Below are 17,077 nucleotides of genomic sequence, written 5' to 3'. Positions count from 1 at the left end.
ATATCCATTATATTTTTATGCAAATTATCTTTTCAGCACCTGAAATCTTAAGAAAAGAATATTATGGACAAGAGATCGATTGGTGGTCACTGGGTGTCTTAGCCTGTTTTTTACTTACAAATGAGGTATGAAATAAATTTTAAGTATAAATTATATATTTTGCTATATGACTGTAACTCGACATTTTCATTATGATACTTTACTAAGAGTATGCACTAGAGTAACATTGTATTAGAAGCGCACATCATCACAGGACTCCGTGGCGCAACGGTAGCGCGTCTGACTCCAGATCAGAAGGTTGCGTGTTCAAATCACGTCGGGGTCAAAAGCCAATTTTTTTTTCTCGTTTTACTAAAAATTACATTAATAATTATTTAATTTAGTAATAATTATTTTTTATTACATTTATTTTAAAATATACAGTCGACATAATTATTTTTTGCTTTTATATTTATTGTGTTCAAGTTCATAAAATCATAAAATTAGTTTGTATTGATACTTAGATATACATATCTGGAATTTTATAACGCCAACTTTAACTATACAAATATGATCATCACGTTAGTATTCAGCAATTGCAAAAAAAAACGCCCCCGGGTGGGCTCGAACCACCAACCTTTCGGTTAACAGCCGAACGCGCTAGCCGATTGCGCCACGGAGGCAGTTGACTGCGTTTCTCCTACAAGTACAGTTACTGATATCCAAAATTATCCTTCGCTTCTCATAGGATTATTTTTTTATAACATTCATTAAATTTAAAAAGACTAAGTCTCTAAAAAAGAAAACGTAGAAATTAATTTGCACTATTCGATTCTGACTTTATTTCATGCAAATTTATCTTAATTGTTAATAAAACTTATTAACTGCAACGATTAATTACTACATAATAATATTTAAGATGGAAAAGTCGCAATTTATTTAATAGTGAAGAAACACGCGTGCTTTTAAATAAGACAAACCAAGCAGCTTGGACGTCAGTCTTCGCTGTTTAATTCGAGATTTATTTCGAAGTTCCACACGAGAATCGAATAGTCGCGTTTGATGTTAAATGCGCGAAGTACACAGGGGACCATACAATGAAACAAAATAATCTCGCATTGCGTCGCGTGTTGCAAAACTCTTTCTCTTTCTCTTTCACGCCTTGACATTTCGCCGGGTCCGCTCACCTTATAAATCGCATCGTTGTTTACACCTGGTGCATCATCGTGCGCTGCTCGCTCGCCCTTTGATTAATTTGCTGCATTGATGAGAAATGTCGGCGTGCCGCATGTGGATGCGACATTCGCGAACAATTGCGAGACTCCTCTGGGAATCTTGTGCAAGTGCATTCTCCATCGATGGTCGATTCGTTATGGAGCTGCATTAGCACGAGAATAGAAAGGTAGGTGTTGGCTATGACAGCGTAAATCTGTGAATTTACCTGTCTTTTGACAGACGGATCTCTTTGCCGGAGTTTGCTGCACTATAAATGCGTCATAAAAATCTTTACAATTCCTCAATTCTAAGTCAGCGATGAACAGATGTTTTAATTATTTTTCCGATTATCTTTCCGAAAATATCACAAAATATAAATATTTTCTTTTTTTTCTTTCAATTTTATAACTTAATTTGTGATATGCATACAATCCACTTAATCAATACAAACTAATTTCTTTATTTGTCTGAAAACGATAAATATTGCTATCGATTGAATTCTTCTGAAAATTTAATATAAACATTTTCGTAATTAATAATTCCACACGTTTATAATTTTTACTCGCAAGAATCTCATTTTATCATCTATATATTTTGCAAGTATGTGTTTGATAAAAATTCGCGAATCCTATTATTTTATGAGAAACTGAACTTTTGAGTAGATAGGCCACGAACGTGAGATCCTGAAATGTCGTGGGATTAGATCTTGTTGCGTACGTAAACGATTTGTAGGCAGGATAAACAGTTAAGGGTCGTAAGCTAAGGGGAAAGGGCATCATCATTTTACTCAATCCGTTGGCGGTGCATGCTCGGTGCGTACCCTGTTATTTCATGTTGAGAGAAGTTGTTTATCGGCTGGCGGAAGCCCCCGATTATCATATCTAACACTGTGGGTACACACACATGCAATATATATACATATATTCTGCACACGCTATTGAGAGAACGTAAGTGTTACTTTGTGACTCACTTGTTATCAACTTATTACCGCGTGTCGGGTCCTCGTCGTTTCTACGATGCTGAAGCGCGACACGTTGCGATTGACAGATCACACGCTACTACGTCTTATCGTGGCAACCACATGTCGTAACGCAGATTTGTGAGCTGCGCAAATTGTGGAATTTATCGGCGAGTTTACTCCTCGTGTATTTCTCGAGGCTTATACATACATATTGATTTCTTTGCAAATATATCATTCACGGAATATATTTCATATATCTTCCGATATCTAACAATAGCCCTTGTCAAAGTATGCTTGTTGAACAAGGCTATGTGTCAATAGACGCAAACTGTGAAATAATTAAAATCTAAAAATTTTAAAAGACATTTACATTAATTTTTTTTAGATATATGTTACTATATGATACGTATATAGTAAATGTACGTTAGTACAGTGAAACTATTGAAGAACACAAAATTTTATATATATAAGTATATATATAATTATACGATTTTCAAAAAAGATCCTTACTTTTACTTAAAAATCTGCATATTAGTATAATATTTAATATAATATTTTTGCAACATCTTATACATCTTAATAGATCTTAATAGATGCGATAAATCGTAGGGAAATTATTTACTCAAAAATTATTTACTCTCTATAAAATGTTTCGATAAAGTAGAGATATTTAAATGAACCGAAAGATAGTGCGTGTATATAAGAATTGATCGTGACCTATTGTTATAGAGATATCTTTCTCTCAATTCTATTCTAATAAGTTTCGCACGATAAAATACAGTGTGATCCAACTCGAACAATTATAAGTGATTAGTAAATAGCAATGAAATATGAGACCATCGGGATTTCATAGTAATAATAATAATTATTATTATAACGATGATGATAGCAATAATACAAATAATAATATTAATAATAATAGTAGTATTGGTACTAAATCGTAATAATAATAATAATAATAATGACACATGTAATCTCTAAAAAGAAGACAGAGTCGAGCTACTTACTATATAGTTTATCGGAATGGGGATGTATAGAGGTGCGTGTCATTTTCAGATGGGATATAAGGGATTTCATAAGGAAATGAGAGATATCGATTGGGGAGAGGCCCTGAGTTCGTCCTCGCGGACAGATTGCGGTTTGTCCGCCAGGACAAACAGGAATACTGCTCGGACCCAGGCCGAGCCGCATTCCGGAGCTGAGGGAAAAAGGATCATCGTGTGTTCTCCGTCTGCTATCAGAATTATCGAGATCGAGCGTCGATCACGTGCGTATCGATTAAATATCAATCGATACGAGTGTCGTTCGCTGATGCCGCCGATAGTATCCGGCAACACGCGATCGTCCCGTGTCCCCGGAGATGCGCTACCGAGATCGTAATGCGCCGTGAAGATCGGACCCTACCCTAGAAAGATTGATCGGGTTGGTGGGGTCGTTCTTTCGCGCTTTCTCGTTCTCTCTCTCTTTCTTTCTCTCATTCACACTGTGCGATACTTTCACATTTTCTGGGCTCATCGTTACATGCTTCTTATTCTGACATTTCGACGTTTGCATTCTTGCGCTCTTGCTCGTTTTCAGATACACATACACACACACATGCATTCTCTCTGTCGCTTGCTTTCACTGTTGCATCGCGACGAACTCGTGCATGGGTCTCGGAGAAACGTCAATGCATGAGCTCGACCCGGTCCTTAAGAGGAGCAATCCTCCTATTCCTCGAGATGGTGCTGCTGCTGCTGCTATTATTGCTGCCGCGCTGCTGAGGTTACTCGTCAAACCCTCCTCGCGCTAAAATTTATTGCTCGGGTTTCGGGAGCAATTCGGGAGCCTTGGACTTGTTTTCCTTTTGTTCCTCGGAGGATTCCTCGCTGCTCTTGGTCTCCTCGCTGGGCTTTTCTTCGGAGGATTCGTTGGAACGTTCCTTCGCCTCTTTGGCGCCTTCCTGTGGCTGTTGAGCAGGCTGTTGGGTCGGTTGCGACTCGTTAGCAGAAATCTCCGACTTGGCCTGAGGCTGCTCGACTGCTTCCACTGTGTCTCGCTTAATCTGACTGGACTCCTGAGGCTGCGCCGGCTGTTGTTCACTGGCCGCCTCCACTTGTTGGACCGGGGCCTCAGCGCTCTTCGCTTCTTTTTCAGGCTCCTTCTCCTCGGCTATCTTTTCCTCGCTCGGTGTCTGAGCTTTGACAGCTGATTGTTCGGCAGGAACCGCCTCTACTTGCTCGCTTTTCTCGACATTCTCGCTCCTTTTGGCGAGTTTCGGTTCTTCGGACGATGAGGGTGCAACATTCGCTGTAGTTATCTGCTCGGGTGCTTCGGCAGGTGCGGATTTCTCCTGTGGCTGGGCCGATTCCTGGGCTTCCTGGGCGGGAACAGCGGGGGCGGCCGGGGCAGCTGCGGAGGCAGGCGCGGCGACTTCTTCAGCCTCGCGGGTTACTCGATCGGGCTTCTCGTCGACCTTGGCGTGGGCGAGCGAGTGGAGTATAGCTTCTTTCGGCTGTTCAGCTACCTCGATCTTTTTCTCCTCGGTAGCAGCGGGCGCGGGAATTTCCGGCTCCTCTTTCTTCGGGATTGACTGCGTCACTGGTTCTTCCTTCTGTTCCTCTTTCGGTTCTTCCTTGGCAATGGCATCGTCGGCACGCTTCTCGATGGCCGCAATCGCAGGCTCCTCGGCCGCGGGTTCCGCTGGTTCCGCATTCTTGGCTTCACTGGCTATTTGTTCCTCCTAGAAAACGTAACATTAATGTAAGATCAGAATATGAAATTTATCTTGGTGTAAAAAGCGATCAGAAAAACGAGACAATTCTCGTTGGATCAAAATAAACTATTTGATCATTAAAAGTTATAAAAGAACTCACTGCTTTCTTCTCGGCTGGATTCTCGGCCGATTGCTGCGCGGGCTGCGGCGCAGGCTGCACCGATTCCTGGGCCTCGGAAGCGGCCTCTTTCAAGGATTCCTCCTCCTGCTTTTTCTCGGCCTCGGCAGTGGCCAACACTTTCGGCTCCTCTTTTTCTGCGGATTCGATTTGCTCTTCGGATGACTTGGGTTGTGCCTGAGCTTCCTCGGCTTTCGGCTGCTCTGGCTGTGCCGGTTCGTCTTTCTTCGCCTCGGCTGGCTGAATTTCCTCGCTGCTCTTCGCAGCAGGCGCGTCGACCGCGGCCGGTTCGGCCGATGCTGGCGCTGGCTGGTTAGCTATCGCAGATTCCGCAGGTACATCCACCGTTTTCAAAGCAGGCTCCGTCGGGGCCTTCTCCTCGATAGTCTCGAGAGGCACGACCGGCAGCGGTACGTGGCCCTCGTGGTGATCGGCCACTGGCATGGCGGCGATCATCTTCAGCCCCAAGAGGCATACCATCGTTGCCACGGCGAATTTTATCATCGTGATATCTGCAAAAAATTATTGAATTTGATTAAATAAAAATTAATAATATATTTGTAAGATTGAGATAATTTTGTTGAATTAAATTTATTAAAATCAAAGTTCTATTAAAGCAAATTTTTTCTTATAATTTTTGACGATTTCTCGAAATATTTTGAAATATAATTATTGCGTGATAAAGGAAAGAGAATAATCGTTAAACTTAAGATTATCCTTTTTTAACTAAATTTATGATTCGAGATACGTGCAAACAAAAATCATTAAATGATTACGTATGTGACTTTTAATATCTATATTAACTCACTTTATTTATGATATGTATATTATTTAAAGTTACGAAATTAACGCGTTTTATAATTTTTTTTATGATAAAAATTATAAAAGTTATTTTCCCTCTCCTAATTATATAATTATATGTTATTATATAACAATTGAAATTAAAAATAACCGTGAATATTATAATCTTTTTTTTCTAACGATCGATTCTTTTATATCTAATAATGCTCGCTCAGACCTACACTGTGAGAAAATATTGAGACGCGCAATCTTTCAGTTAGATGAACGGACATGAAGACGAGCTGTCATCGTGACAGCTCGTTTGAATGGGACAAACGCATGAATGGACCTCGATCGTGGATCGCGAGACAAAAGGACAACAGCTATAATCGCGTTAATGGGAAGAAGAGCCGGAATATGGGGTGCGGGGAGAAACGGGCACGTTACCGATGGACATTTTACATCAGGGCTACCGCGAGAGAATCGGCAGGAAGGAGAGGGACGAGTGACATTGAACCGAATGCACCAAATAAGGCGAACGTTATGGAACTAATGACAGGATGCGCGCCCCTCACGCTCGTTATGTTCGCGCGTACGATTTCTCCGTGTACGTTCGGTTTCTCACTCCGTATTATAATATGGAGAACAAACTATAGCCTTTTTCGCATCGACTTTTATTGTATAGGGTAAATAAAATATTAAAGATAAACAGACAATTGAAAATGAAATTATACTCGAGTAAACTCTACTTCAACTCAAATATTAGATTTGCATTTGTATATAATATTGTCTAAATTTACTCTCGAATGGTGAATTTAGATTTGAAACGTTTATACTTTATGCGAAAATAGAGTAAATTGACATTTCGTGATGCGAGTTCCATCTTTGCGTCGCCGAAACGATCGTCAAATATATTGCGAATTAAACACTAGACTAGTCTACACTTGCGAGTAGGTGTATACACATGAAATTGGAGACAAACGACACGGTATTTACGGTCATCGGATTGTTGCGATTGGATTGGCGATCATTAATGAGTTAACCGTAATCATTGTAACAAAAGCAATCACTTTTGCAGTCTAGCCTATTCTGCACGACTATCATCGATCGTTTCAGCAACAAATTCAATGGAAAGGCATCTCGCCAAAGATATTTAATTTTATTTTTGTGTTTAATTATGAACCTCTTTGAATATATCGATGAAAAATTATAAAAATAATCTTGAAATCAATTTTTAATGATATGCAAAAAATTGGCACGAATCGTAAAAGGAAAATTTTTAATTAATTAAAAAATTCACGAGGTTTATAAATTATTCTCAAGTCATAAATTAAATAATGAAGATTTCTGCGAGATTCGCTTATTCGCTCTCTGAAAGCGGAGATTGCGCTTGTCGTACGCCTCGTGGAAACTGTGGAGTTGCGGCAAACCGGAATGCGTTGTCGGCGCGGTAGAATCGAGAGGGAAAGACGGCGACAAAGACAGGAACAACGAGGCGTAGTAACGGAGGACAGTGAACGGGCGGCAAAACGATCCAATTTTTACGGTGGGCTCGGCGCGAGTTCGCGTTTGGCGACGCAATTGCAACTGGCTGCAACTGCCACATTCTTGCGAAGCCGGCCGTCTTTTCGTAACCGCGTTGCCAATATTGCCAATATCGCCGAAATCACCTTGATGATAGAAAGCGAATCGATTGCTCCCCCTCACTTTTGGGGCGAAAAATTGCATTCGCGTCGGTTATTCAGAAGATATATATCGGAAATATTTTTTTAATTATGATTTTTATTTGCATACGTAATAATCGAGGGTTTTGACAAAGAAATAGAGACTCTTGTGCAACAGTTAAGATTCAATCCTTCAAATATTTATGTATAAAAGTGTCCGCGACGAATATAATTACACCGGATGTACGGCGATGTGGCGCGTCGTCGCAATAAATTTAATTGCGAGCCAATTCAAGTACTATACCTGTCGCCTTATTATCCGTGCAACACACGTACGTTAATTATTTCCTACACGACGTCACGGAAGAGCGTATGACGGACGCGTGTTCGTCTCGCGTGGCGAGACCAGTGATTTCGTATTCGACGTAATCTCTTCCGTTCCACGCAATCTCCGAAGAAAGAAAGGAGAAGAAGAAGAGAGAGAAAGAATCGACGAAATTTTTCGAAGAGGAAGGCGACGCATTGTTGATCGCGCCACGAATACAAATAAGTATTCGTCGGCCAGGTCGATAGATGCAGGAAATGCCTGTGAAAGATGATGGACGCCGATTACCTCATCAAGATCATCAAAGATGTAATGATGGTACCACGCTTACAAAGAAGTCGCGCACGCCATTAAGTGCTTCAACGTCAATGATTATAGCCTTCTATTCTTTTCTTTTTCTCTCCCTCTCTCTTTCCCTTTCTTCTCGCCTTTCATTCTCGTGGTTTCTAATTGTGGTGTATTGAAAGAACGGTGTTCGTTCGTCTAAACTAAAGCCGCGAATTCGTTGGTTCAATCTAAATTCACGAAATGTAGAATCGCGAGATACGTTCTCTTTGTCTAATTTAAATCTATATAATCTATTTTATGATTGCACGAGGAAAACCTTATTAATTAAGAATAGAGATTTTGCAGTGTATTCGTCGATTGTAAAAAACAAAGAAGCTATTCAAGAAAATGGCCGCCGGTTGGCGACCTCGGGTTGACGTTGCGGCGCAGGTAATTTGTAGATTGACAGATTAGGCTGGCTAATTAAGGGTCGGAAAGCGCGTTGTAAGAGGGGGTCGCAAAATTACGCAAACGCGGTTGCTGCTTAAGAAATCTACAAATTATGTATACAGCAACGACGTAGCGCTTTGACGCACGTTTTGACCTCTTAACACTGCATTTTCTGACGAATAAAAGATGTTCGTGAATTAATTTCTTTTCTTATGGACTTTTTTTTAGATATGAATGTCATATGTATCCAACGGGAATTGCGTGAGACATACATTTGTCTCGCAGAGAAGAAACATAAAAGCGAATAATCAATTGAAATTTGTTGCAATTAATTTATACTTATACAAGTTAATATAAAAATAATAAATTTGGGCGTGCAATTTCATGATGCATTTTTATTTTGTTTTTTATAATTTTAACAAAATTCTCTGTACATGTTGCAGTCAAAAGATTTTAATATAAATTAGTAAAAGTCATATATATTTAAATATACTGCAATTAATATGGAAGACTTTTTTTTCTCCTTCTATTTATGGATTAAAATTATCGATTACAAATAATAGATATGTTCTAAGCGATCTCTTTTTAATCATTTTTAAAATACAAAAACAATTTAACGCTTAGAGAATTGTAATCATGTTTATTAGCAAAGAGGAAGAAATTTTATAGAGGCGTTACTTCGAAAAATCGCATTCCCTATATCTCGATTAATTGAATGAATGAATACCAGTGTGAACGTGGATAATAGCATTGTCGCGTTCCACTTTCAAAACTGTCTATTACTGTCGCGGTAAAACCGCAACACGGTGACTCGTTATCAAGTCCTACACATATTGCGAAAGAAGCGTAGCCTCGAGAAAAGTCTCTTGCGCACAAAATTAATAATCAATCCGAGTTAATTAACCGCGTCTGACAATCGCACATGTCACCTGGACTGGAGATGTCATCGAACGATTATTATGAAGTTTATCACATTATTCATATTTCGGAATTAAACTATAATATGTAATATTGAATTTTAGATTCAGCTTCATATAAAATTTAATAATTAATTGATGAAATGTCAAAAATGGGAAAAAATGTCACTTGATAATTAATTGAATCGATTACTGGAAACAAATCGCAATCCGCGTTTCACGCTTCGGGCGATGTCCGAAGTTTCAAGATTATGTCGCTTATGACTTAACGAAGAAATTTGATCGATCGACAAACAGTTCGAGATTGTCGGCTCGAGTAATCCGTGGTGGCCGACAAACGATGACTTGTCGCGTCTCCTTCGAAAGATTAATTCTCTCTGTCGCGAGACGGAGTTTCTTTACTCGAGGGTTGCAAAACTCTACAAAAGAGAATGAAGATTGTGTACTCACGTCTTTTTCTCTTCTCCGTAAGCGAGTAACTCTTGCCAGACGAGTTGGCGTCGGGCACGGCTTCCTTTGCTCTTCTTCGGCTTCTCTTGCTCTTGTCTCCCGGGTCGGCTCTCACCGGTTCGCGCGAACTATCGATTGGCGCGATCGATCGGAGAACGAAATAACGCGGGGGGTTCTGTCTTCCCTTTCTCTGTTTTTCGCGCGCGTGCAGATTACGCTCGTTTGCGAAGGACCGTTGGCGATCGGGATGAAGGTTGGGTCGTGTGTCGAGATGGAATCGCCGGGGCCCCGCTTATATACCCATTTACCCACCCGTCCTAGCGGCCAGGATCGTGCAAGGGGGCCCCGACCCTCCTCGCCGATCGAGCCACCGGGAGGGGCCCCTCTTTTAGTCTTCTCTTCGCCCTTCTTGGACTCTATCTGCTCACCTACCTACCTACCTACCTACCTACCTTATCTCCTTCCTTGTTCTTCATCTTTTCTTCTCTCTTTGTCTTCCTCCTACACCGCTTCTCACATTTCTGCCTCGATCTCGCTCGCTTCTGCTTACTTTCAACTCGCTGCTTGATTCTTTTGCTCTTTTCCGTTTCGGCCCACGATATCTATACTTGGCTATCTCATATGCCCGGTCCTGAAAAGATCTTTGAGTTCGGGAATGAATTCATAACGTGGCTTGTGACCTATTGCTGATCTAATGGGATGACAAACGCCTTGACTTAACCTTTTAATTGCGAATACTGTATATGTATGTACGTTCAGCTAGAAAATTTCGCAGAATTCGATTAAAGTTCTTCCTATTATTCTTTAACCATTGTATATGTATATGTTGATGTAAAGACGAAAATAATTAATCTGATGATATAAGCGTGATAAATTACTTATGACTCGTAATTAAATAATTAAATTCTGTATCGTACAAGACAATCTATATTATACTACAGCGAAATTTTCAACTTCAATTTACCAATATTTATTAGGACCTTTATGTTTAGAATCGTAAAATTGCTTTTACATAATATGAGATAACTTTTGTAAATCATAGATAAGTTTCAGTTAAAATTAAATATTCAAAGCAACTCAAAAAATTCAGAAGAAGAGAAATACAACGAATATTTGAAAAAATTTTGTTTAAACTTTTCTACATATTTTTTGAGTTTTAATTATGTATGAATATCTTTAAACATGAGTGGAACTTAATATCTTCTGAAATACATTGTTCAACGTATCTCTCTTATTTATATTTTTAATACTTTATTATAGCATACAGGATGTCATTGCGAATATTTCATATGATATGCCTGATTAATATAAATTATTGCATTTTCTGTTAAACGATATATGCAGTCATTACGTTTTTTATGGTTCGATTAATCGTAGTTGAGGACTCACCTGCAAACTTCGCGTGCCAGCGTGACGTGTCGCGTTTGTGTTTTAAAAGCATTCATTTGGTTCATTCACTATTCAACATATCGAACGGAAGTGCAACGGCAAGACTATACAGACTATGACAAATTTTGAATATTTAAAGGGACTAATCAACATTTATTTTTTACGAATTTACAATGAGTAACTAATTCTCAACAGAAAAACAAATAAAAAAGAATTATAACAGTTTATTTAATAAAATTATTTAATGGGTTTAAGAAAATAAAATACAAAGTATGTTTTACAAACATATATGCGCTCTATAAATGTACACTGAAAATCTTGCTAATTTGTCCATTATTCCTCGGCAAATTTAGAGATTTATTAAATAATCAAATTGGCATTATCCTTCCAACTTTTAAATATGATGAATTATCGGCAATATGACCTTTTCCAATTGGCTTGAGGACAAATCGTGGCAAAATTCGTGTCGCCAGTACTTATACATATGTCTTTCTCTCATTTGCGGTAAAGACGCTTCTCTCAATGAAGGTAAATGAATCTCGCACGTGCTCGACATGCTTAAATGACCGAAAGTGCATGAGCAATAGCTATTGTGTTTTTATTCTTAAAGAGAAAGAGATCTTTATAGTTTTCGCTTTATGAAAAAAAATGTTGCATATTAATAAAAATTTTCTACAAAAAATATTTCTTAATATATAATATAATTAATTATATTTTTTCATAAAAGAAAAAATATAAAAATACAACACAAAATTAAAATTTTTTGTAAAAATATTAAGAAGAACGGTTATGAAAAACTGAGCGTTCTTCATTTAAAAAGATTATCCTTGACCAAATATTGGGATAAACAAGGAGATAAATAATTATGACTTTCTCTCAGTTGCTCATAAAACAAGAATTCTTATCACTATTTTTTATCTATTAGAATTTCCATCATACGCTGCATTACTTTATGCATCGCGAATATATTGCGAATTTGATAAATCGTGAGCCGTCAAGTAAATTGTTTTATTTCATTGCTATGATTCATCGAGGAACGCACGATGAGTCGCACACGCGTGCGATACACGTGTCATTGCGCACATATACATACATACTATTATGTAAACCATAAGTTTATATATCGTTCTGTCTCGACGCAGTAAAATTTTTAATTAAAAATTACTTATCGTTTCGCTAAAATATCTCAATTTATAGTTGAATGGTAATTATTGAAGTCGAGATGTATACATGTAATTTCTATTTTAATTATTGTTATCAAGAAAAATGATAACAACCGATCCGAACTCGGTGAAACGCATACTCCCTCCGTCTTTTGCCAACCGTAGGTTGGCAGCAGTCGGGAGTAAAAAATTATTAGAGATATAAAATGATATCACACAAGATTTATCAGATTATCAGATCAAATTATGAGATTCATCAGATTTATAAGATTTATTTATCCGATTAATATTAAATAATTATACATGTTACATTTGTTATATATTATATATACTATTATTTTAAAAAAAATTCCTCCATTCAAGCTTTCTTTCATCTGAAATGGAAAATGACTTTTCAAAATCGATGATTTCGAGTAATATATAGTAATTAACATTTTTAATTCATTCTAATTCATTTTAATTCATTTCTTAAACTATATGTTTGTGTTTATTATTCACTCTTTTTAAATTTGTTAAGGTCAAATGATTATAAAATCACGAATTATACAATCATCGCTGCTGCTTAAATTATATTTCGAAAACAGAAATTTATTTTATCTTGTTATTTTATTAAAATTTTTTACAATAAATATACGCTATGTATATATTTTTTCATGTATGTATAATTCGTACAGCTTTTAATATTTATTCCATTGATTAAAATAATATACTATCGGTAGTTTTCCTTTATCTCCATTAAAACATTTTTGCGCCTAAACTGAAAGAGCCGTTATTATACTAACGTTTTCGCGGTCGATGCGTGAATAATTAATTCAAGATTAAAATCGTGAATAATTCATGATTTTTATCTTGATAGTGTTATATGTAGCTTATCCGAGTTGAGATCGATGACCTCGGTTATTCGCTATCTTGACTTCACATCGTAATAAAATTTTGGCAAACTTTAAATCATTGGCAAACCGTAAGATAAATGGAATTTTGCATATTTTTGTAGAAGAAATAATCGAAAACTGTTCTCTTCAACTAAATTATACAGTTTTATTCCTTCAAAGAGAGTAAATTATTTTTTATTTATTAAAACATTTTTAGCAATCAATTTTCTACACCGAGAAAAAATCTGGTTGCAATTAGAAATCTGGTAGATTCAATCAGTACGTCTGTTGGAAAATGGACGAATCAGAATTCCTTTAGGAATTACCAGATGAGTATGATTAACTCCTTCTTGTCAAATTTTCTTGTTAATAATACTAAATTTACTTAAAAAATGGCGTCACTGTGTCTATGTTTAATTAATATAACAAGAAGTTTTATAAATCCAACTAGAAAATACTAACTAAATCCTTGTAATAAAATCAATTAAACGTTCTAGTTATAAAAAATCGAGTCTTATTGTGATAACTAGAAATTCTGCTTGGTTTAACCAAAATGCCTTCTATCAGATTGTATCACGTCTCGTTGATACAATCAAACGATTTTTCTCAGTGTACCTTTGAAGAAATTCAGAATATTTGACTTTGTTGTGCCTACGAATAAATTTCCATCCGTGAATAAATCGCGTAATCTTCTCCTTGCTCTTTTTACATATCGTTTTGTAATATCGTGTTCTCTTCCTGGAATTATTGCTTAGGCGGTGGCAGCGGTTGCTTTACAACCAACGATTCCCAACCGTTACACACCGTTAGAATAATGCGCGTTTATTAAAGCTGCCGTTTGCGAAAAAGCAGAATTTTATTCTCCATACGGTGCATGCAATTGTATCTAATGTTTTATAAAACTCTCAACTTCCTAAGTTTCTTAAATCGCATTAAATAAGTTTTATACTCAACGTTTAAATTTTTGCTAAAAAGAGATCCATTTTAAATTTATAAGAACACTTTGTATGGGATTATACGTGTATTCTATGTAGATTTTTTATTTTGCCTATTTTGCCATAATGTGGAAAAAATAAAAATGAAATCTGTGAAATATATTAATATTCTTATCTGTTATAGATTACGCAAAACAGATCGTACAAACTGATATGTTGCCTCGATATGGGGAGTCCCGCTATGATTCGTTTCTGTGATATAATTATCGCAATGCTAATTACTACATAATTGTGCTTCTTCGAGAAAAAAGTACGACGTTTTTATTTTAGTTTTTATCTTTATTTCTGAGCACTGCTCATTCACGTTGTCTCTTTAACAGCACTAATTGCAAATAACGTCCGGTCGCGCATGTCACGTAGAGATTCTCGCAAGTTTTATGTGTTAATTCCGGAAAGTATCTTTACACAAGCATATATCCGAAGGACAACGTCGATGATTCTCGCGAATCGCAAGGTTGAAAACAAATATTCTATTTAAATCTATTTGAATCGGGACAAGGATGATAGATATAAGGAAGAGAATTGGAGTTAGAATTATGTGAAATTATTGCAGCTTCCCAAAGGACTGAAACCTACATGTATATATTTTTATTCTTAAATTTTAAAAACAAGAATCTCTTATTTTTTCATTAAAATACAAATAAATTCGTATTTTTTCTTCGCGATAGATTCCGCAAGAATTCGTTATATGGGAACGAAAATTTAAAATTCAGAATACGCGAAATTCCCGTTTTAAATCGATCTACCACGTCACTTTGCTCTTACGTCCTGTTGCCTTATCCCTGCTGTTGATTAGCACAAACGCGATTTCTCACTGTCCGGCACGCGCATCAAGGACGACATTGATATGCGCGCATAAAATCAGGATTTTATTGCCGCGTATAATAAAAATAAACGCGATGTATACCCTGCATGCGTTTGCATGTTCCGTAGAAATAATTATTTCGCGGATAATGATGCCGCGTACTTGACTTTCGTTAACCGCAACGATTTCATTATCGTCCATTGTTTTACACATGTCGCGTTGCATAACGTTTCTTTTCTCGAATGGAAAACTCGCGAACGTTGTTTTTTGCGATCCAGTTACAACGGCGATAATTGACTCGGTTAAATAATCGGCTCGTCGATGATTCACGACCTACCAATGAGACTTTTAGCAATATCTTGGCACGAGGTGTGCCGAGGACGCTGTTAAATTGTCATCGGGTGACGTACTTGGCACCGTACAAAACGGTCGCACCTGTGTTGCAACTGTTATTGACCGTGAATGATCTATAACAATTATTTATTATGATACCGAGCAGATGATACACGTATCAACAATGTTTTATAATGACATTTTCATCACGTTTAATCCAAGAATGTATAATCTATCAAATGCATGAATGCACGATAAGTGATATATTCGTAAATTCAATCTTTAAAATATGCAACAAGTCGTGAGGTTTTTCTCATCCGTAAGATATCGATTGAGACTATTTTATTCTATATCTTAATTATTAAAACATTTTTCTGTTTTTAATTAAGATTATATCGTGAATTCTTCTCTTTACAAGAATTTTGCGTGAAGCTAATTTTCGATGGTTGAAGAATTCTTTTCCATAATCGCCATCGATTGATATCACGACTTACTTTAAGATCGCGCACGCACAGACATTTTGTGCTGTCAGTATACAATCGTTGTTATAACTCGCAGGACGATAGGGACGTACGTTTTTCTTCATTCATCTTTGATAATCACGCACGTTCGATCGGTAATTGTCATTTAATCACGGTGAATCACCGATTGATCGGTCACTGCTGGACGCCAATCGTTAAAAGCGAGGTCGCTGAATCCGCATGTCCTTCGTTTCGTGCAACGCACGATACGGTTCTTGATTTATGTCTGGCTCTCGTCAAATCGCTACGCGATTATCTCGATAACCGACCATCTTTTCGGCTCGAAGGGGAATTCACATCCCGTTGTGTGTTTTATTTATTCGTCGCGAAGTTGATTTTCTTCTTCTTCGCGAGAGGCTAAGAGTATAAAGTATTAAACTACAAAGTTAAAGATTGAAAGACGCCAGTTGCGAGAAAACCTGTCTATTGCATCTCGTGTATGCCCGAGCAGTATATTAGCCCGCACTTCTGCAAGCGTATATTTTCCGTCGCGTGGAGATGAAAAAAAATGTAAAAAGGTGCTTTCGCGTATCTCGATGGCTCCCCGAGGATTCTCTTGTGCAACTGCGAGAGTGGTTTCGCGAACGATCCTTCTTCGCGCTGCATTATTTACGCGAAGTAAACCCATGTGCATCTTCTGTATCGCGCTTTTCCTTCGCGAGCGCACAAGATACAGAAATATTGAGTAAAAAATGCCGTTAAAAGCGATTATTTGCGATTAAATGCTCCTTCCGATATTGCTGTGTTGTTTCTATCAAAGGATACAGCATGCGAGTGAATTGTTGCTATAGCAACCGAGGATTCAGGTCGCACGATGTAAAGAAGAATGCGAGGAGAAAGAAGATGAAGAAGCGAAGGAGGAGAAGCCAACGTTTAGGCAGGTCCGGCCGACCTTGACTACTTGAATCCTAATTTTATCCCAAACCGAATCCGGTTTTCATGGCGGTGGCACATGGGAGATGGTATCGGGGTTGCAGCTGGCCCGTCTGAATACTTGTCGTCACCGTTCGCTTTTTCATTAATTAACGATACAATTAGCTTCTCGAATCATACAGTTCATATTTTAATTCGATCATCATTTTTTCTTTAAAGAATTTCATAATCGATTAATAGTAATA

At 37.5% G+C, this 17,077-nt stretch overlaps 2 protein-coding genes, 1 long non-coding RNA gene and 2 other non-coding genes across 5 annotated transcripts in view; 3 read left to right on the top strand and 2 right to left on the bottom strand.

The window, feature by feature from the left end:
* The window catches only part of S6kl (ribosomal protein S6 kinase like), a 45,199-nt gene that overhangs the window by 2,007 nt on the left and 26,115 nt on the right, over positions 1-17,077 (top strand). Inside the window, exon 8 of the mRNA XM_083101944.1 lies at positions 37-125. Coding sequence (XP_082958070.1) covers positions 37-125 — 89 coding nt within the window. The remainder of the gene's footprint in view (positions 1-36; positions 126-17,077) is intronic.
* Positions 134-7,027, top strand: LOC145972902 (uncharacterized). Its single transcript, XR_014439309.1, has 2 exons — positions 134-1,381; positions 6,086-7,027. It is a non-coding gene; the product is annotated as an uncharacterized LOC145972902 (long non-coding RNA).
* On the top strand, positions 254-325 carry Trnaw-cca (transfer RNA tryptophan (anticodon CCA)). The gene has a single exon. It is a non-coding gene; the product is annotated as a tRNA-Trp (tRNA).
* Trnan-guu (transfer RNA asparagine (anticodon GUU)) lies at positions 589-662 on the bottom strand. Its single transcript has one exon. It is a non-coding gene; the product is annotated as a tRNA-Asn (tRNA).
* Positions 3,001-10,017, bottom strand: Bnb (bangles and beads). Its single transcript, XM_083101943.1, has 3 exons — positions 9,882-10,017; positions 5,011-5,540; positions 3,001-4,877 (listed from the first exon to the last, which is right to left on the bottom strand). Exons 2-3 carry the CDS (start codon positions 5,530-5,532, stop codon positions 3,951-3,953), a joined length of 1,449 nt encoding a protein of 482 aa, XP_082958069.1. The 5' UTR covers positions 5,533-5,540; positions 9,882-10,017; the 3' UTR covers positions 3,001-3,950.

This window comes from Camponotus vicinus, unplaced genomic scaffold, assembly GCF_025532165.1.
Source record: "Camponotus vicinus isolate PSW18456_S1 unplaced genomic scaffold, iyCamVici1.0 SCAF_6, whole genome shotgun sequence".
Taxonomy (NCBI): domain Eukaryota; kingdom Metazoa; phylum Arthropoda; class Insecta; order Hymenoptera; family Formicidae; genus Camponotus; species Camponotus vicinus.
This window is presented reverse-complemented; position numbering and strand designations above follow the sequence as displayed.

Excerpts from the sequence above, each read along its gene's own strand:
- Bnb (XM_083101943.1), bottom strand. The coding sequence starts at position 5,532 with ATGATAAAATTCGCCGTGGCAACGATGGTATGCCTCTTGGGGCTGAAG. Across the intron at positions 4,878-5,010 it reads ATCCAGCCGAGAAGAAAGCA|GAGGAACAAATAGCCAGTGA; the intron begins GTGAGTTCTTTT and ends TACGTTTTCTAG.